The following is a 22,294-nucleotide window of genomic DNA, read 5'->3' on the forward strand; positions in this document are numbered from 1 at the left end:
GCATCAATGGGTGTAGATGTGGATAAATCAATGGCTGACATGACATCTGGGGTATACACTTTTTGTGTGAATGGAGGAATATACCATAGAATCGATCAGTTAGTTCCAAGGAAGAAGGATGAACCTAAGTACTTACAATTGTATTTTTACGATGCCGAAGCTGAGATGTCACATAGACTACAATGGAAAAATCTTGATAAACCAATTGTTGAAATTTTGACTCACGTTCTTGCTACAAACCCATACGTTGCAACATTTCGTAGGCTTGCTGATTTAGGACCGCTCGACAATTACAGAGTCACTTTAAATGCATCGATAGAACTAGACCAGAGAGTGTACAATCGGCCAACCACATCTGAGGTTTGAAATTAATTATGTACACACTTTTTTTAATGAAATGAAACATTTCACGTATTAAATATACCCATGCATTTGACATGCCAGCTTCAATCATATTTTTTCAATAATATACTTTCACAGGTTGCTGGTATTTGGGTTGAAGGTAATGACAACATAACCGCGTATAAAAGAAGTATTATAGTTTATGGGAGGTCTGAAAAACCATCAACAATTCAGTCTTATTGGGCATGTTATGATCCATTGTCTTATCCTCTATTCTTCCCAAATGGTGAGCCTGGATGGCATTATAAAATACCAAGACAAGGAGTTTCGATCAATGAGATTGTTAATGATACCGAAATCATCGAGGAAGATCTAGAAGGTACGCATAGCCATAATTTTTAATCTCGTTTTTGCTCCACAAACATGTACATTGATATAATTTTTTCATCGTCAACATTATGTAGAGACTGATGGAAGAACCGGTAGGAAAACTGTAAGTATGCGGGAGTACTACTGTTATAAGTTGCAGATTCGTTCAAACTTGAACTTAATTATGTTAGGAGGAAGATTATTCCAACAATTTGTGGTAGATATCTACATCAAGATTGAGACTTCGGGTTTGGAATTTTGTAGAAAAAACCAATCCAAAATAAGAGCGGAGTTATACCAAGGTGTTGTGGATTGTATCAATGACGGGGAGGATCAACCAAGTATGGTTGGGCGACGTGTTGTTTTGCCTGCAAGTTTCATTGGAGGCCCTCGTGACATGCGAGGACGGTTTCTTGATGCTATGGCTTTAGTTCAAAATGGCGGGAAACCTGATATATTCCTTACAATAACGTGCAATCCAAATTGGCCTGAAATCCAAAATGAGTTACTTCATTCGCAGACGGCTCAAGATAGACCGGATCTGGTTTCATGAGTTTTTCGTGCTAAGTTACTTGATCTTAAGGAACAACTCTTCAAGAGGCACGTCCTTGGCGAGGTTGGCGCCTATGTTTATGTAATAGAGTTCCAAAAACGTGGTTTGCCACATGCCCATTTTCTCTTGATAATGACACCTGAATGGAAGCTCACCAATACAGACCATTATGACAAGTATGTGTGCGCTGAAATTCCAAACCCGACAAAGTATCTGATACTACACGATCTGGTCAAATCACACATGATCCATGGTCCTTGCGGTACGTTAAACGAAAAATGTTCCTGCATGCAAGGTGATCCACCAACATGTCGTTTTAGATACCCTCGACTATTCAATGAAACTACGACGCAAGGAAAGGATGCATATCCTGTTTATCAAAGGAGAGATACTGGAATTGCGGTGAAAAAACAAGGTATTATGATGGATAATAGATGGGTTGTTCCATATAACCCAAAGTTGTTGATAATGTTCAACTGCCATCTAAATGTAGAGGTTTGCTCGAGTATAACATCCGTCAAATATGTCTTTAAGTATATTTACAAGGGTCATGACAAACAGGTTATCCATATTGATCCAGATGCACAGCCTGTTCTTATCAATGAGATAAAACGTTTTCAAGATGCACGTTATGTCTCTGCTCCGGAAGCAACATGGCGAATTTTTAGTTTTGCTCTTTCTCAAATCCACCCTAATGTGATCACTTTGCAACTGCATCTACCGAACCAACAACTGGTTCGATTTAGTGATGCTGATACAATGACATCCATTGTTGAGAAGGAGAAAGATAAGAGATCAATGTTGACCGCATTTTTCAAGATGAATAAAGAGAACTTGTGCGCAAGAAAGTACTTATACAATGATTTTCCCAAACACTTCACGTGGAGTACCCAATCACGTCTATGGAATCCTCGAAAACAAGCACCAGCGGTAGGTCGTTTGGTTTCTGCTAATCCTGCTGAAGGGGAGCGATACTACTTACGTGTGTTATTATGTCATATTAGGGGCCCTACATGTTTTGAAGATCTATACACAGTCAATGACGTAAGACATCCCACATTTCGAAAAGCGGCTCTTGAAAGAGGGTTAATAGAAACCGATGATAGTTTATCAGAATGTCTTGCAGAGGCATCCCTGTTTCAATTTCCCAGTTCTCTCAGAAGGTTGTTTGCAACGATATTGGTTTTTTGTGATCCTGGAGATGTTCGAAAGTTGTGGAATTCCCACTACAATGCTCTCTCAGAAGATTATAGGCGACAATACGACAATGTTGAACGAGTGCAGAATATGGTCCTCACAGATATCAACATATTCCTACAATCTATGAGTAACAGGCTTGAAAATTTTGATCTTCCCGCTATAAATACAGACTTGAATTTACAATCGGGAGATTTTCGCGAGGTACAAGAAGAGTGCTCTATTGTTGTGGAGCCTGACCATTTGCATGCGCAAGATTTTCTGAATCCTGAACAAAAATATGCGTATGACGAGATCATGAAGCATGTGTGCACTGATTGTCCAGGAGTGTTCTTCATAGATGGTCCTGGTGGAACGGGGAAAACATATCTATACAAAGCTTTACTTGCTAATATCCGCAAACTTGGTCATATTGCACTCGCTACAGCTTCATCGGGTGTTGCAGCTAATAACATGCCTAGGGGGAGGACAGCTCACTCGCGATTAAAAATTCCTCTAAATCCTGAGAATAACTCATTCTGCAACATCCAAAAACAAAGCGGTACCGCTGAACTACTTCGGCTTGCAAAAATATTCATATGGGATGAAGCATCGATGATAAAGCGACAGGCGGTGGAGGCGGTTGATCGGACAATGCAAGATATCACTGGAGTGGCGCTCCCTTTTGGTGGAAAGATAATGGGTATGGGAGGCGATTTCAGACAAGTTTTTCCAGTTGTAAGACGCGGAACACGTGCACAAATTGTAGACTCCAGCCTACGGATGTCACCTCTTTGGCCTTCGATTATAAAGTTGCGGTTAACAATAAATATGAGAGCACTAACTGATCTGTGGTTCTCGAACTTTCTATTACGGGTCGGTGATGGAGTTGAAGAAACAATGGACGGAAGCTTTATCCGCATCCCTGATGATATGGTCATTCCATATACTGATAAAAAAAAATCATTGGATGCTTTGATTGATGCAGTATTTCCCTTATTGGAATTTAATATATCTGAATCAGATTATATCATCTCGCGGGCAATATTATCCACAAAAAATGATAGTGTCGATGAGATTAATGATTACTTGATCGATCGATTCCATGGAGAAGAGAGAATTTACTATAGTATCGATGAAGCCATAGATGATAAAAATGGATTCTATCCGCTGGAATTCTTGAACTCGCTCACTGTTAGTGGTTTACCCCTTCATTATCTTCGGGTGAAAATTGGATGCCCGATCATACTGTTACGGAATATTGACCCAGCAAATGGATTGTGTAATGGCACTCGATTGATATGCAAAAGCTTTCAGCAAAATGTCATTGATGCAGAAATAGTTGTTGGTCAACATGCTGGCAAGAGGATATTTTTGCCAAAGCTTCCACTATCTCCGTCTGATGATGACTTGTTCCCATTGAAGCTGAAGAGGAAACAATTTCCTATTCGATTATGCTTTGCGATGACAATCAATAAAGCCCAGGGACAAACAATTCCGAATGTGGGTATTTATCTTCCAGACCCGGTATTCTCGCATGGCCAACTTTATGTTGCATTGTCCAGAGGGGTCTCACGTGGAAATACAAAATTGTTAGTGAAGCCTAACGAAAATTCCAAAGGTGATGGAGTCTATACAACAAACGTGGTATATAAAGAAGTGTTGCGAGATTAATGATGTATTAGCAGTTATGTGTTTTTAGACATTTCCATATTTGATGTATTCTTATACAATTCTATTATTTTTGTTTGCACGACTTACACAATTTATATTTTGTGTCGGCTTGAACCGTTTATTTTTATCGGTTATTTGATGTATCATGTCAAAAATAGCGTCAAAATTGGATTCAATTGTCTTTGACATGTACTTTCTTTTGGAACATAACATTTTTGTAAAAGAAATATATTGTCGAAAAAGGCTATTCGCCGCCGCCGCTTTGCGCGGGTATCGGCTAGTATATATATATATATATATATATATATATATATATATATATATATATATATATATATATATATATATATATATATATATATATATATATATATTGTTAAAAGAAAAAGAAGAGAAAGAAAGTGTAATTTGGTCTTTTTTATATGGAGTAAGGACATGCAGTGTAATATTTTACAAACCACAGGGATGTAACCTATCAAATTTTAAACTTAGGGACCAAAACTGTGAGTTCGACCAAACCACAAGGACCATTTTTGTAATTTACTCTAACCTTTATATACATTCAAAATAACATATTTGCCCAAATATTTTTCACTGTAACATTCAGACTTTTAAGGTACATGTAACATCCTAACTCCCAGGTATGAGATTTATGGCTTAAAAGACAAATTTCCCCTTGGAACTCGTCAAGTTGATGGCCTCAACTCGCCGTGTTGGAAGCTCTTGGGCTGCACATATTTTTGGACGAACTCGACGAGTTGTTGAGAAAAACTCGATGAGTTGGTGGTTGATTATGAAACCCTAATTTTTAGGGTGTTGCACCCTATTTAAAGACCTTATGGACTTTGGATGGCCTCTTTATCCGCCCCTGTGTCCAGAGAAACACTAATTCGTGCATTCTCTCCCTTTTGTGTGTGTGTGAGCTTGAAGAGTGAGTTTTTGGTGATCTTTTGAAGGGCTTGGAGTTTGAAGAGGTTTGATTGAGAGGAAGGCTGTAGATCCGGTATCTTCTCTGTTATTGCAACCATTTTGAGGTATAAAGTCGATACCTTGGTCATTTATTGCTTAGATCTTCCCCTTTGGAAGTTTATTGTCATTTTTGGCTCATATTGGGGTCATTCTTGGGTTTGGCCATTTATTGAAGTTGCCACTTCAGATCTGAATGCTTTGTGGCCTCTTTGGGCTTAAAGCTTCAAGCTTTATCATGTTATAGGCCCCCTTCATGTTTTAGGCCCTTGTTAGGCCTTTTTTGAGGGTTTTAGCCTCCTTGTGTTGTGCATGGACGTAAAGTTAGCAACTTTACGTGGTTTTCCAGCTCATGGGTTCCAGACCTGCATTCTTGAGCGTTGGAAGGGACGAAAAAGGACTGAATGAGTTAAGTTGGGAAAACTCGATGAGTTGTCCTGAGAACTCGGCGATCTGGCTCGAGTTTTTCCCACTATTCTGGATACTATAGCAACTCGGCGAGTTGTCTTGATAACTCGGCTAGTTGGCTCGGGTTTTTCCCGTTTCTCTAAGTACTAAAGGAACTCGACGAGTTGGTAGGTGCACTCGACGAGTTGGGTCAACATGGACTGTTGACCTTGACTTTGACCATGGTTGACCAAGTTTGACTTTGAGGGCATTTTGGGTATTTGAGGTTTTGATGGGTTGGTCATGCTGGTTGTAGTCTTTGAGTCGGGAGCTGGGATTCAGAGTTAGATCTTATCATTTTAGCTGCTTGTGAGGTGAGTGTTCCTCAATGTACTTGTTGGGTCGAAGGCACCAAGGCCGACCCCTTTGGATTGTTATCCCGATTATTGCATGTGTGAGTATTGTAGTGATCTCTTAGATCTGTATCCTGATAATAGGATGATGCTATATTTAGTAATCTGTAAGATCTGTCTGTTTGCATGATTGTCTGGTTATATGTTTAATTATTATGTATATGTCGACATGTTATGTGTGGGTCGGTTGAGGCGGACCTGCTTTGTGGTGAAGGCCAACAGACCTAGGGTGTCCCGGGTAGACTGAAGGCCAGTGGGGCGTACCAGTCAGGCCGAAGGCCCGGAGAACGTTCAAGATAGGCTAAAGGCCCAAGGTGGCGTACCAGTCAGGCTGAAGGCTGAAGGCTGAAGGCTCTGAATGCATCTTGTTTGTGATATTATTATGGTTTTGGTATTATGAATGGTATTTTGGGGGAAACTCACTAAGCTTCGGGCTTACAGTTTTGGATTATGTTTCAGGTACTTCTGAGGATCGCGGGAAGGCGAAGACGTGATCGTGCATCTCCTTTTATTTGTTTTATGATTTCTGGGATTTCTCTGATGTTGAAATATTTTGAAAACAATTTGTAATGAATGATGGTTTTTGGAGTTATTTAAAAGTTTTAAAATTTTCAAAATTTTATGGATGTTACAAGTTGGTATCAGAGCCTTGGTTTGAGTGAATTGGAGGAACACTCGTGTGAGTCCAGTCTCAAACTAAGGAAAAGTTTGCAAAATGATTATCAAATGGTTTTCAAAATACTAAATGAGGATGCGATGTGTATGATCAGCCGGAGCCAGTAAGTAGACTCCAAAATACCATGCTATTATTTGATATTATGATATGTTAGAACAACATGCTAGTGATAGGCTAGGGATCTTCAGGAATTGCATGATAGAATTACCTTATGAAATTGACATCATTACTATAGTTGCTTAGTGTATGCATCATGGTTATATATAACTAAGATCTTATAGCCTGATAATGTTTGGTTTGGCCTTATTTCCTGTTCTTGTTTGATGAAGGGCTTAGAGTAGGAACATATATTCGAATGTCTATAGGGTCTAGTGTTATTTATGGCTAGCATATACGAGTGTTGCAGGGTTGGTGGAAGTTTCATGGATGAGTCGTGAGGGGTAAGTCGACCAGTAGTGAGATGTTTAGCTTGTCCTCTAGAAGTGAGGACTGCACATTCGTTTATGCGTATGAGTATTGTTACGGTGTTGTGATGTTCCTTGAGACAAACACATGTAGGTATGGAAGGTAGTATGGGCTCGTACTACTGAAAGCACAGGACCCGTATGCGTAGCAAAGAATTCACAACCCCTAGGGCGTCGTTGGGAGTTGGTTCCCCGTTATTTGTGTGGATTATCTGATATCTTCCTGGTGTATTTTGAGTATGGTGGTTACGAGACGATTCGAGACCATATCCGGGTCAGGATCAGGAGCTGGCAGTCATGGTGGGCCAACATTGACAGAGGACCGTGTCAGGGAGATCATCCGTGAGGAGGTGGTTGCTATTGTATGGGGTCAGATTCCGGAGATGTTCGGGTCTACTAAGACCGCGATGATGGAGTTCTATGATGATCGCTACGCAGCCATTGCTGAGACGGCTGCTGCTGCGGCCTCCGTAGCCTTGGAGGCTGCAGGTGCTGGGACAGGACGGGTTTTTCAGTATTGGAACTTCGATAATATGAAGCCCCCGACTTTCGATGGATTCCAGGACCCGATCATATCCATGAGGTGGCTATCTGATGTGGAGGGGTGTTTCTTCACATGTTCATGCCCTGCTGAACAGAAGGTCAAGTGCGCTCTGAACCTCCTGAGGTCCGGAGTGAAGGATTAGTGTATACTTGTTACGGGATCGTACTTAGATGAGCAGAGGGTTGCAGTATCATGGGATCAGTTCAGGGAGATGTTTCGCACTCGCTACATTCCTCGGGTTGAGCGGAAGAGGTTGGCTCAGGAGTTTTTAGACCTGAGGCAGGGATCGGAGTCGGTGACGGAGATCACCCGGATGTTTACTGAGAGGGCGATGTTTTGCCCTGAGTTTTCTTCAAAGCAGGCTCAGATGACCCGTTATCTGAGCATGCTCAAGACGGACATCAGACAGTTTTTTTCTACTCAGCAGTGTGATACCTTGCTGGAGTTGCAGAGGCCGCCAGTCGGCATGATCTTGAGATTGAGTTTCAGTTGAGAGAGGAGAGGCAGGCCCCGACACAGTCGCAGCCGGCGTCGAAGTGGTTAAGGCCGCCGATTCTAGGTCTGGAGGTCAGCGTGGCCGCACTTGCCGGAAGTGCAGGAAGATTCATGCTAGAGCTTGTCAATCTGGTGGAGTGTGCCACAAATGTGGCAAGTAGGGTCATTATGCGAGGGACTGCCGCCAGTCCGCCCCGGTTCAGGGGTATGAGGATTTGCTATCATTGTGATCAGTTTGGCCATGTGAAGGTTAAGTGTCCTTTGCTCGCCGCTAAGCCGGCGCAGGCCCCCGCTAGCTACATTGAGGATCACTGACGGGAGTCAGGGCAGGGCTGAGCCCCGAAGGGCTCGAGGTCGCGCTTTCCAGCCTACTGCCAAGGAGGCCAGGACAACACTAGATGTTGTGACTGGTATGTTTTTATCCCTTATCTTATTGATTATGTTTATTTTATGCTTATATGTTTGTACCTTTGTTAGGTACGTACCTAGTGAACTCCTTGCCTGCTCTAGTGTTGTTTGACTTGGGTGCGAGTTAGTCTTTTGTTTCTCGATCCTTCAGCAGAGAGTTTGTTTTGCCCATGGGGATTTGGAGTGTCCATTGCGAGTTTCTATCGCCAACGAACACGGGGTTTCTGCTTCTTCATTTTATCAGGGATGCGTTCTAGAGATCTTCGGGGTGTCCTTTCTGATCGATTTGATTCCGATTCCTATGGGGGATGTCTGTGTGATCGTGGGTATGGACTAGCTGAGTCGATTCGGTGTCATGATCGACTGTGAGGATCAGTGTGTGGTGATTCGAACCGCAAGTGGGGGAGAACTGGTAATTTCTGGAGAGGGCACCAGGTTGGGTTCAGGGTTTTGTTCAGTAGCCAGGGCTCGGCAGTATATTCAACATGGGTGTGCAGGTTATTTGGCTTATGTGGTGGATACGCGGGTTGGGGATCAGGTGTCAGTTGAGGATGTTCCGGTCGTTAGGGAATTCGCTGATGTATTCCCGGAGGAGTTACCCGGTGTGCCTCCTGAGAGGCAGGTCGAGTTCAGGATTGACCTTGTGCCAAGTGCAGCCCCTATTGCCAAGGCGTCGTATCGATTGGCACCGCCTGAGATGCAGGAGCTGTCATCTCAGCTGTAGGAGCTACTAGGCAAGCAGTTCATCCGTCCAAGCAGTTCTCCATGGGGAGCGTCGGTTCTTTTTGTCAAAAGAAGGATGGTTCGCACAGGATGTGCATCGATTATTGGGAGCTGAACAAGTTGACGGTGAAGAACTGTTATCCCCTTCCGCGGATTGATGATCTCTTTGATCAGTTGCAGGGAGCATCTTGGTTTTCCAAGATAGATCTGAGGTCTGGGTACCATCAGGTTAGGGTGAGAGAGGAGGACATGGAGAAGACCGCATTCCAGACTCGTTATGGGCATTACGAGTTCGTGGTGATGCCGTTCGGGCTCACGAATGCGCCGACAGTATTCATGGATTTCATGAATCGGGTATGCAGGCTGATGCTCGATCACTCAGTTATTGTGTTCATTGATGATATCCTGGTGTATTCCAAGACCAGAGAACATCATGAGGAGAATCTTCTTGAGCTTCTGGGGGTTTTGAGGCGAGAACAGCTTTATGCTAAGTTCTCAAAGTGTGAGTTTTGATTGCGAGAGATTCAGCTCCTTGGACACCTCGTTAACCAAGATGGGATTTTGGTCGATCCGGATAAAATCGAGGCGGTGATGCAGTGGGAGATTCCAAAATCTCCCTCGGATATCAGGAGCTTTTTGGATCTAGCAGGGTACTACTGAAGATTTATTCAGAATTTCTCCAACATTGCAGTACCCCTCACTCGTATGACGAGGAAGGGGGTGGATTTCCGGTGGGGCCTTGAGCAGCAGTAAGCATTTAAGACCCTTCGGCAGAGACCATGCGAGGCCCCACTCTTGACCCTTCTAGAGGGAATTGAGGATTTTGTGGTTTTCTGTGATGCATCCATCACCAGCTTGGGAGCAGTCCTCATGTACAGAGGACGAGTGATAGCTTATGCTCCGCGACAGCTGAAGCCGCATGATACGAGATACCCCACGCATGATCTTGATTTGGGAGCAGTAGTTTTCGCTCTTAAGATTTGGAGGCATTATCTTTATGGGGTCTGATGTACTATCTACATGGATCACAAGAGTTTGATACATATTATGGATCAACCGAACCTGAACATGAGGCAGAAGAGGTGGCCAGATGTGGTCAAGGATTATGACTACTAGATCCTATACCATCCGGGTAAAGCGAACGTGGTGGCGGATGCCCTGAACCACAAGTCGGCTGGACCTTCTGTTGAAGTGGCATGTATGAGGATATCTATGTATTCTCCATTTTTGGGTTTGAGTAGGGATGCTCAGTCTGAGGGTGTTCGAGAGGAGAATTGGAAGATTGAGAGGATCAGGGGCGAGATTACCAGATTTGTGTCGGACAGTCGTGGTTTGTTGACCCGTTATAGTCGGGTATGGGTTCCTGTGTCTGGTGGGGTTAGACAAATTGTATTGGATGAGGTTCATACGTCTTGTTTTTCTATTCATCCGGGGGCCACCAAGATGTATCGGGATCTGAGATTGAGTTATTGGTGGTCGTGCATGAAGAGACAGATCGCTTGGTATGTTGAGAGGTGCTTGACCTGCAGGATGGTCAAGGCCGAGCACCAGAGGCCGCATGGCAAGTTGCAGCCTCTAGAGGTTCCCATGTGGAAATGGAAGCATATTTCGATGGATTTTATCACCAAGTTTGTGATAACTAGTAAATTTAGAGTCACGTAAAGTCTAAATAGAAACCATGTACAAATGAATATTCAATGTAACCTCGATGCAAATGATTCTTGTAATTCAAAAATGACAATGTTATATGAGTACATATGTGCATACACTAAGAATCATGTTCGTAATAAACTTTTAGAAGCTCAAATTAGATCAAATAGCTAAACATTAATCAAAGTGGGACATTGCTTTAAGGTTTTCGGCCAAGAGAACCTCTTGACCGAAAACCCTTCTATTGGAGACTTAGGAACCAAAAACACCCCCACGAGCCACCTTAAGGCCGAAAACCCTCCCATGCATGGTATAGAAATCCAAAACCCCTCTCTCATGCAAGCCAAAAACTGAATACCACCCCATCTTGGCTAGTGGTTTCGGTTAGGGTACAAGACCCAAAAAGTTGACTTAGGTGATTTGATTCTTCAAGCTTTACATCTCTTTGAACATCAAATAACAATGCAAGGAAAGCAAATATTCTCCAAACATCCATACTACACACCCTAATACCCCTCGTGCAACAAGAACCCTCTTTTTCCTCTCTCCATAAGTACCTTGGCCGAGAGGCCATTTGCCCCACTTCAAAGGCTTGAATCACTTCATGGATTTTATCACGAGTGATCATGAGACGATAATATCTTATATTCTTCAAACCTAGAGATATGAGTTGTTACTATGAGTTGGTTATACATTGATTGCACGAAAATGCATTTGGTAACTCGATGTTATAAAACGTGCCTTTGTGTATGATTCAACAAGTAGTAGAACAAGCCATATGAGTCAAAGTTTATCCATTCCTTTTACCTTCGGGATAAAAGCGATATCTGTGGGCCCCTCGATGATATAGCGATGACACATGTGAGTGCTTGGCCAAGCCAGGACTGATTTGATTTGTTCAATCAGTCAGTCATCATAAATCGAAAACCGGGAAACAACAAATGGACAGAGAGAATGATTATAATCCATGTCTCAGTCCATATGATATCTAGAATGGAGGAATATATGATCCCTTATCTAATGGACAAGTCATTGACAAAGGTCAGAGTTCGTTGACAAGATCAGAGTTCGACAGCGGCTTTAAGAGCTACGATTGCCAGTTGGTTTTTGAAGTCATACTCAATAATAGTTTTAGACTTATCCAAGTGGGAGACTGTTGGATTAATGTCTAAGTCCATAACTATATTTAGTATGTACTTGACCCGACCCGGCATGGTCCATTTGGGTTGCATTTCACCGCCATAATTTATATGGATAGTCTTTTGAGAATAGTATATTTATGATTTATATTAATATATTGTAAGTTCTAATATATTAATATGTAATCATATTATTTAATTAGTATTGATCAAGAATTAATTTATAATTAATTAAGTGATCAAAAGGAACTAATTAAATATGGACTCTTAGATATATATGTGTAGTGGGCCAAGTTCATTTAGGTTGGGCTAAGTCTTCATGGATAGTCCATGGAGCTTTAACCCATGGACCCTAGGAAATGAAAGGTCATGGGTATTAGGGTTTAACCCTAATCCTCCACACTATATAAAGGGTCTTATGGTTCATGAAATTAGGCTAGTGGCTAGTGTGGATACACTAAAGAGGGCAATAACCGATTTCATTTGAATCACTTCATGGATTTTATCACGAGTGATCATGAGACGATAATATCTTATATTCTTCAAACCTAGAGATATGAGTTGTTACTATGAGTTGGTTATACATTGATTGCACGAAAACGCATTTGGTAACTCGATGTTATAAAACGTGCCTTTGTGTATGATTCAACAAGTAGTAGAACAAGCCATATGAGTCGAAGTTTATCCATTCCTTTTACCTTCGGGATAAAAGCGATATCTGTGGGCCCCTCGATGATTTAGCGATGACACATGTGAGTGCTTGGCCAAGCCAGGACTGATTTGATTTGTTCAATCAGTCAGTCATCATAAATCGAAAATCGGGAAACAACAAATGGACAGAGAGAATGATTATAATCCATGTCTCAGTCCATATGATATCTAGAATGGAGGAATATATGATCCCTTATCTAATGGACAAGTCATTGACAAAGGTCAGAGTTCGTTGACAAGATCAGAGTTCGACAGCGGCTTTAAGAGCTACGATTGCCAGTTGGTTTTTGAAGTCATACTCAATAATAGTTTTAGACTTATCCAAGTGGGAGACTGTTGGATTAATGTCTAAGTCCATAACTATATTTAGTATGTACTTGACCCGACCCGGCATGGTCCATTTGGGTTGCATTTCACCGCCATAATTTATATGGATAGTCTTTTGAGAATAGTATATTTATGATTTATATTAATATATTGTAAGTTCTAATATATTAATATGTAATCATATTATTTAATTAGTATTGATCAAGAATTAATTTATAATTAATTAAGTGATCAAAAGGAACTAATTAAATATGGACTCTTAGATATATATGTGTAGTGGGCCAAGTTCATTTAGGTTGGGCTAAGTCTTCATGGATAGTCCATGGAGCTTTAACCCATGGACCCTAGGAAATGAAAGGTCATGGGTATTAGGGTTTAACCCTAATCCTCCACACTATATAAAGGGTCTTATGGTTCATGAAATTAGGCTAGTGGCTAGTGTGGATACATTAAAGAGGGCAATAACCGATTTCATTTGAATCACTTCATGGATTTTATCACGAGTGATCATGAGACGATAATATCTTATATTCTTCAAACCTAGAGATATGAGTTGTTACTATGAGTTGGTTATACATTGATTGCACGAAAACGCATTTGGTAACTCGATGTTATAAAACGTGCCTTTGTGTATGATTCAACAAGTAGTAGAACAAGCCATATGAGTCGAAGTTTATCCATTCCTTTTACCTTCGGGATAAAAGCGATATCTGTGGGCCCCTCGATGATTTAGCGATGACACATGTGAGTGCTTGGCCAAGCCAGGACTGATTTGATTTGTTCAATCAGTCAGTCATCATAAATCGAAAATCGGGAAACAACAAATGGACAGAGAGAATGATTATAATCCATGTCTCAGTCCATATGATATCTAGAATGGAGGAATATATGATCCCTTATCTAATGGACAAGTCATTGACAAAGGTCAGAGTTCGTTGACAAGATCAGAGTTCGACAGCGGCTTTAAGAGCTACGATTGCCAGTTGGTTTTTGAAGTCATACTCAATAATAGTTTTAGACTTATCCAAGTGGGAGACTGTTGGATTAATGTCTAAGTCCATAACTATATTTAGTATGTACTTGACCCGACCCGGCATGGTCCATTTGGGTTGCACTTCACCGGCACAATTTATATGGATAGTCTTTTGAGAATAGTATATTTATGATTTATATTAATATATTATAAGTTCTAATATATTAATATATAATCATATTATTTAATTAGTATTGATCAAGAATTAATTTATAATTAATTAAGTGATCAAAAGGAACTAATTAAATATGGACTCTTAGATATATATGTGTAGTGGGCCAAGTTCATTTAGGTTGGGCTAAGTCTTCATGGATAGTCTATGGAGCTTTAACCCATGGATCCTAGGAAATGAAAGGTCATGGGTATTAGGGTTTAACCCTAATCCTCCATACTATATAAAGGGTCTTATGGTTCATGAAATTAGGCTAGTGGCTAGTGTGGATACACTAAAGAGGGCAATAACCGATTTCATTTGAATCACTTCATGGATTTTATCACGAGTGATCATGAGACGATAATATCTTATATTCTTCAAACCTAGAGATATGAGTTGTTACTATGAGTTGGTTATACATTGATTGCACGAAAACGCATTTGGTAACTCGATGTTATAAAACGTGCCTTTGTGTATGATTCAACAAGTAGTAGAACAAGCCATATGAGTCGAAGTTTATTCATTCCTTTTACCTTCAGGATAAAAGCGATATCTGTGGGCCCCTCGATGATTTAGCGATGACACATGTGAGTGCTTGGCCAAGCCAGGACTGATTTGATTTGTTCAATCAGTCAGTCATCATAAATCGAAAATCGGGAAACAACAAATGGACAGAGAGAATGATTATAATCCATGTCTCAGTCCATATGATATCTAGAATGGAGGAATATATGATCCCTTATCTAATGGACAAGTCATTGACAAAGGTCAGAGTTCGTTGACAAGATTAGAGTTCGACAGCGGCTTTAAGAGCTACGATTGCCAGTTGGTTTTTGAAGTCATACTCAATAATAGTTTTAGACTTATCCAAGTGGGAGACTGTTGGATTAATGTCTAAGTCCATAACTATATTTAGTATGTACTTGACCCGACCCGGCATGGTCCATTTGGGTTGCACTTCACCGGCACAATTTATATGGATAGTCTTTTGAGAATAGTATATTTATGATTTATATTAATATATTATAAGTTCTAATATATTAATATATAATCATATTATTTAATTAGTATTGATCAAGAATTAATTTATAATTAATTAAGTGATCAAAAGGAACTAATTAAATATGGACTCTTAGATATATATGTGTAGTGGGCCAAGTTCATTTAGGTTGGGCTAAGTCTTCATGGATAGTCTATGGAGCTTTAACCCATGGATCCTAGGAAATGAAAGGTCATGGGTATTAGGGTTTAACCCTAATCCTCCATACTATATAAAGGGTCTTATGGTTCATGAAATTAGGCTAGTGGCTAGTGTGGATACACTAAAGAGGGCAATAACCGATTTCATAAGTGTGAGCCAAGTATCCATATTCTCTAAAGGTTTTCCAAGGTGTTTTGGTGATTTGTGATTCCACTTGAGGCTTCCACACTATTGGGGCTAAGCTCTTAAAGTTCAAGACTTCAAGCTTCATTAAAAGGTATGTATTCTAACTTGTTATATTACCTAAGTATCAAGGATTGTATGCTAGATAGGGTAATACCTTGGAATATTCATATTTGCATGTATAATAGAGAAAACATAGATCCAAGGTATTTAGGGTTGCATGTACACTTAGGAGTGTTAGAATGCTCAAAAACCCAACAGTGGTATCAGAGCCATGGGTTGTTTTCTGTTATATTGATGCAAATGTTTTATTTTCAAGTTGGAAAAAAAAGGAAAAAAAAACATGACGTTTGTCAAATTTTAAGATAATTACTTGTTTTGTGAAAAACGAATTATTTGTAAAATTTGAATCATTTGTTATATGAGTTGAATTAGGTCAAATTTAGTAAAAGATAAAATGATATGATTATTTTATTAGTTTTAAAAGTTTGATCTAAAGAGTTTTTTGAAACCTCCATAAGTTATGGATATGAAAAGGTTTTTAAAAAAATTGATTCAAAGTTTTTTATGGAGTTACAAAACTTGGTCTTAATGTTTTAAAGAATTCCATAACTTGTTCTTAAGTTATGGAACATGAAAAGTTTCATCATAAAACAAGTATTTAAGTCCATAAGTTATGGAATCCAAAAGTTTTCAAGAGTTACAAAACTTGCCCTCAAGTTTTGGAATTTGGAAAAAGTTTTTTTATGATAAAAAAAAATTGAATTCTAAAACTCTTGGGTTCATAACTTAAACAATTAATTAAATGGTTTTAATTTTGAATTTAATAATTGGAATTATGATGTTTTTATTGAATAATTCAATTAACTCTTATGGACTTTATTAATAGATAATTAAAGTGTTTAATTAAAAGAGAATTAATAATTCCATAATGACATGGTTTAAATTTAATTAAATTAAGAGTATAGTTTAATTAATAGATTAAACCACCAAGTATTTTAAATGTCTAAAATACACCCTTATACTATTATAATATTAAAAGTTTAATATATTATATGTATAAGAGCAAGTCGTCTTACCATTAGTAGGCCTCATTCATGAAGCCGGTCTATAAGGGGGGTATAAGGTTACTGCCTATAAAATGGCAGTTTAATGGGTGTCCACTCTCACCTACCGTTTCCTTGACTGGTGGAGGGTCGTTAGCCGAACAGGTAGGACAAGGACTATAATTCTCCCTTCATTATAAGTATAACGATAAATACTAAGTAACTAAACACTTATAAATTCCCAATCTTAGTTACTTAGGAAAATGTGAATAAGGTGCTAATCCATGAAATTACACTTTGCACTTTGTTTAAGCTGTTAGTAGAGCGTGTGTGGTTAACCGGCACACTAACCTGGACTTAACAAGGTAGGCAAAGGGTAACTTAATGTTTATCATAGTATCGTTGGAGCGTGTGTGGTTAACCGGCACATCGATTGAGGGGTAAATATTAAGGGTACCAAGTATATTTGCATGGTTACTTCACACCTTGTTTTGTGATCCTCAGCATCCCAATCACAAAACCTGAAGGGCACACTCGAGATTGAAACATGCCATTGAAAAGTTCAATGAATCTCAAAAGAATCTAGGAGTTTCAAAACCAATTAAAACCTAATAATACATTTCGTTTATCTTGGTGGAAATTGGTGAATCGTCATTCACCTACCTTCAAATATTTTATAGCTTGGATTACGGCATCCATCTTCCAAGTTATAAAATAGTTTGTTGGGTTCTAGCCTTAATATATCATATTTGGTGTTATATTAAGGACTTAAATCAACTTTACGTGAATTTCTCCCATTGTTGATGTCTGGTTTAGACAACAATGATCTTCCCAAACCAAGCTTTCCTAATGAATATAACTTCCCGAGTTTGGCTCATGGAAGTCATACTTCTCTTCCTCCACCTCCTCCACTTAATCTCCCTAACCCACAAGTTCAAGGTCACTCAAGCCCTAATGGCAAGCAAGGTCTATGTGTGATCACATCTTAGAGATGAAGTCACATATTGACAAACCGGGAGAGTTGGGTGTCAAAGTCTTGAGAAAGTTGGATGTTCAATCACTTTCTAAGTCACATAGTGAGTTCCTTTGGGACTACTATGAAACAGACTATGACATGAACCTTAATGATCATATCTATTTGCTTGGTGCTGCTGAATCAGCAATGATTTGGAACGATAGTAAAGCAAATTTGATTAGAAGATCAACTTCCCAAAAACTTTATGGACAGTGACAATGGTGACACTGGAAATCCAGAAAAAGCATTCTCTTCCCAATGGAAAGGGATTGGCCATAGTCAACCCGGTTGACCAAATGGTAAAGAGAAAGGCTAAGTCTGAGATAGTCCCATTACCAAAGGGTCCATATGTTTATTTTGCCAAAGGAAGGGGCGTTGATTGCAAAGCTGCCAAATTTACCTAAGGATGTTAAAGTCAATAAGTTTGATTCTACATCAGGTAGAGCCCATTATCTAACTCTGTTAAGTTCTATTCTGAGATCCTCATTACATGATGTGACTGGGTCACATGTTGATGTTTTAAGAATCAAAGAATAGAGAGAAATCTTAAAGGAAGTATATGCTGATTCTGATCGCGAAGGTGGATTTCGATCGCATCAGAATTTTGAGCAGTTGCTTAAGAAGTTATGATATATTGCTAAGGAATAGATAACAACAATTTTCCATGTGGATTGTAAGGATAAGTTTTTCCGCAAAGTTTTAAAATAAAAGAAAATTGTTTAATTTTATTTATTTGAAGTATCCTTACAATGGCATTTGTGGAAAATTGTTGCTTATATGATTCCACTGACAGCAATATTGGAAAATGGATTTGATTCTTTCATTTGTGGTAGTGTCTAAATTTACCAAATCAGGAAAGTTCCTCATCGCCCAAGTTTCAATTGGACCGAAACTTGGAATCATGCAAGTTGAATAGTATGATGAATGAGAACTTTCAAGCATTGGAAAATCAAGACAAATTACTTGTTCACATGGATGTGTGAGTCAAGTGAAGGACTAAAGGGATCGAGTACACATTCTTGTGCACTGGTCATGTCCACCACAAAGCTCGTTAAGACTATTTGATTTACTAAAGTTTAGTAAATATGGTTATACTTACAAGTTTAAGTATAATTCTGAAACATTGGAAAACTCTCAATATATGGCAGAACGAATGGGAAGAATCAAATTAGGCAGAAAGATAAAAGTTTCTCAAATCTGAAAAGATGGGAGAGTACTTTAGTATCATGTTTGTGATCATCTTAGTGATTTAGAAATCATATCACAATTAGTCCTCTAAAGGTCATCTTAGTGCATTCTTATGACTAAGAAGAGGAGTCATGAATTGTTGAAATGGTTAGATCAGGAAGATGAGTCATACTTCGTTCCAAAACAATTCTTAGAGTCATACTCCAAGATTGTAACTTGAGTGACATATCTTAAAGAAAGGTTTAAAACACTTGTCAAATGTAAGAGTAAAAGTGTCCTACTCTTGTACATTTGAAATTGGTAAGTTGTGATGTTTTGGATAAAACAAAGACCAACTAAGGCCAATTGTGTGAAGTGTTTGTCTTGATAAAGAATCCGCACTATCTCTTGAATATTTGGCAAGATAGTCTTATATGTCAAGAGGATAGTGGGAGTCTTAAAGATCCTAAAAAGAATTTCAAGAACTAATCAAGAATAAAACCTGAGGTTCTTCACTAGCACACGACTTGAGGTTTATAACCTATCGTGTTGACATATTCTCTGCCATTTCCAGTTAAAGTTGGCTTTGCATAGGAGTTCTGAAAGTTCTCAATTGGTTGCATAACAACTTGGAAGCAATGGCAGGCCCTGTACTGCCAGGTGGCAAGAAGTTAAGATTGCATAAGTTCAGTCCATATGAGTTTGGATTTATCATTATCCTTGTCTTGTGACTATGGTTTTGATGATTCACATGGATAAGAACACATACACCATAAAATCTAAGGGTCATAAGGTTTCTCTCCGATTCATGAAAATGATGGTGAGGAAACACTTCCACCAAGTAGATTTGAAGCAGATGGCAAAAGGTCTAAACAATTGAGACTATGATTACGGCATCCCTTTTCATAGTTCTGAAATTGTTTAGACACACATGCATGCTATCTAAGGAAAGGTGTATGATTTTGATAAAGTTTTATCAAAGCATCTCGTATCAGAAATCTGAACTTTGGTAAGAAAGTCAATAAAGTATTGATTTCTAGAAGTCCAACTGATTTCTGAGTACATGTCAAAGCTAGCGGGAGCATAAGTGTTATGCTAATAATCATCATGGTAGTGGGAGCATGATAATTATTGTTAGTGTTGCAAGTTAGCAATGTTAGTTATAGAAAACAAAATTTTCAATTCGTGAGGCTGCAGGGATTGAAAAAGTTGTTTTGCTATAATTAAGGGAGAGGATATACTTCATTTCAGTTCTAAAGGCTTAGATTGAGACCTTAATCATCTTTAGTCAAGAATATATATATGAATTTCATGTTGGATTGGTTCAACTTAAGGAAATTCTATATATTGCGTTCTCAAAATTCGATTATGATTACGGCATCCCTCTTCATAGTCAAATTTTGAAAACATGGCAAATAAAAATATTGTAGCAAAAGACTGGTCTAGAATCATGTCTTTATGTGAGACATCATGAATCGTGTACCATTTGCTTTGGGTACAGGATCGATTGCATGTGCTATAATATTTGTCATTTCTAAATTTTTCCAAATGCCCAGAGGCATTAAGAAGGGAAAAGGTCTAGAATTGGATATGACTAAAATGATTAAGCAATTGTCGAGGACAATCTGAGGTTTACCAAAGATTGGTTGCTCAGGGACAGTTGGAAGTATAGTGTTAATTTTGGAAGGACCATATTGACATATTCTGAAAAGAGGCATCTCTTATTCAGAAGTGATAGTCAAAATGAGAATATGGAGTTGTCTCCATAGGTGGAAGTTATCTGTGTAAGATTAGAAAACTTAATGCAAGAAGCATGTCCAAAGCAATAATATACTTCGAATATGAGACTTAGTTTCCATGGAGTTGATCTCCATTGGAATACCTTATAATGACTGTTGACAAGTCTTTGTGACTTTGTACATATATTACAGGAGGGTCAGTGCATATAAGTTTAAAATCTAAACAGATTTCGATAAATGATAGGAATTTGAAATTCTCACATTTTTCGATAAGGATTTGGGAGTGTGAAATTAGAATCATTGAAATTATGTTCAATTGGTTTATTTCACAAAGTAAGGATCATAGACAAACATAGAGTGCATACTTGGTGTATGGCAAAGCTATTGTTTAAGAAAAACATAGTGTACATGCTTGGAGCATGGGACAACTAGTGTATTTAATTCAAGTATAAAGTTGATAAAACCGAAACAATGAATAATGAGTAATCAGTATGGTGATAAATAAAAGTGTTTATTTATATTCATAGGGTTTGATACCATATTTGATTCATTTATTCTTGTGTTTCACTTTCCATGTTTTGACTTCCAGAATAACTAAGTCGCTCTTCCTGAATGATTAAGTTATTCAAACCATCCACAGTCGGTCATATGTTGGAAGTAGATATGAATCAAGACTGTCATGGGTTGGTTTGTAGAGGTCCAAGTTGGTGGACAAAGTGGTGCTACAACACTCATGAGTGCTCATAAGTTCTGAGTATTGGATTCAACCCGTGCTCATTTGAATCACTTCATGGATTTTATCACGAGTGATCATGAGACGATAATATCTTATATTCTTCAAACCTAGAGATATGAGTTGTTACTATGAGTTGGTTATACGTTGATTGCACGAAAACGCATTTGGTAACTCGATGTTATAAAACGTGCCTTTGTGTATGATTCAACAAGTAGTAGAACAAGCCATATAAGTCGAAGTTTATCCATTCCTTTTACCTTCGAGATAAAAGCGATATCTGTGGGCCCCTCGATGATTTAGCGATGACACATGTGAGTGCTTGGCCAAGCCAGGACTGATTTGATTTGTTTAATCAGTCAGTCATCATAAATCGAAAATCGGGAAACAACAAATGGACAGAGAGAATGATTATAATCCATGTCTCAGTCCATATGATATCTAGAATGGAGGAATATATGATCCCTTATCTAATGGACAAGTCATTGACAAAGGTCAGAGTTGTCAAAACACATTTTAGAATCAACTCTTAGATTAATTTGGATTGAAAACAACACATTTTAGAATCAACTCTTAGATTAATTTGGATTGAAAACAACAAGTTCTAATGATTTTTCTATTAATCTAAGCAACTCATAAGAACAAGATAATTTAATCAAACTTTTTCATGTAATTAGCATAACACTTAAACTAATACAAAACATGAATCTATTGACAATTATCTTTGAAATTGGATTAGCATGAACATTACCTCATCAAAAACAAGTTTATAAGTCCAAAAACAGCTTAGGGTAATGTTCCTAGTCCAATTCTAGCCAAAACAGTCGAATATATGCTGTCAGGGGGTCCAACTCGTCGAGTGCACGAACCAACTCGGCGAGTTGGATGCTTTTTGTCTTGGACTCGGCGAGTCCATCAGTGGACTCGACAAGTCTGCAGTGCAGACAGCATAAAAACTCGATTTTTCAGCCAATTTTGCAAGTATAACAAGAAAACAAGCCTAGGC

The 22,294-nt window shown here is 38.8% G+C and overlaps 1 protein-coding gene across 1 annotated transcript; it reads left to right on the forward strand.

The window, feature by feature from the left end:
- The first annotated feature begins 1,396 nt into the window (after positions 1–1,396).
- On the forward strand, positions 1,397–4,114 carry LOC145164812 (uncharacterized). Its single transcript, XM_079083484.1, has one exon. It carries the CDS (start codon positions 1,397–1,399, stop codon positions 4,112–4,114), a length of 2,718 nt encoding a protein of 905 aa, XP_078939610.1.
- The last annotated feature ends 18,180 nt before the right edge of the window (positions 4,115–22,294 follow it).

Source organism: Lactuca virosa, chromosome 3, assembly GCF_052849685.1.
Source record: "Lactuca virosa cultivar CGN04683 chromosome 3, Lactuca_virosa_CGN04683_v6, whole genome shotgun sequence".
NCBI classification, from domain to species: Eukaryota; Viridiplantae; Streptophyta; class Magnoliopsida; order Asterales; family Asteraceae; genus Lactuca; species Lactuca virosa.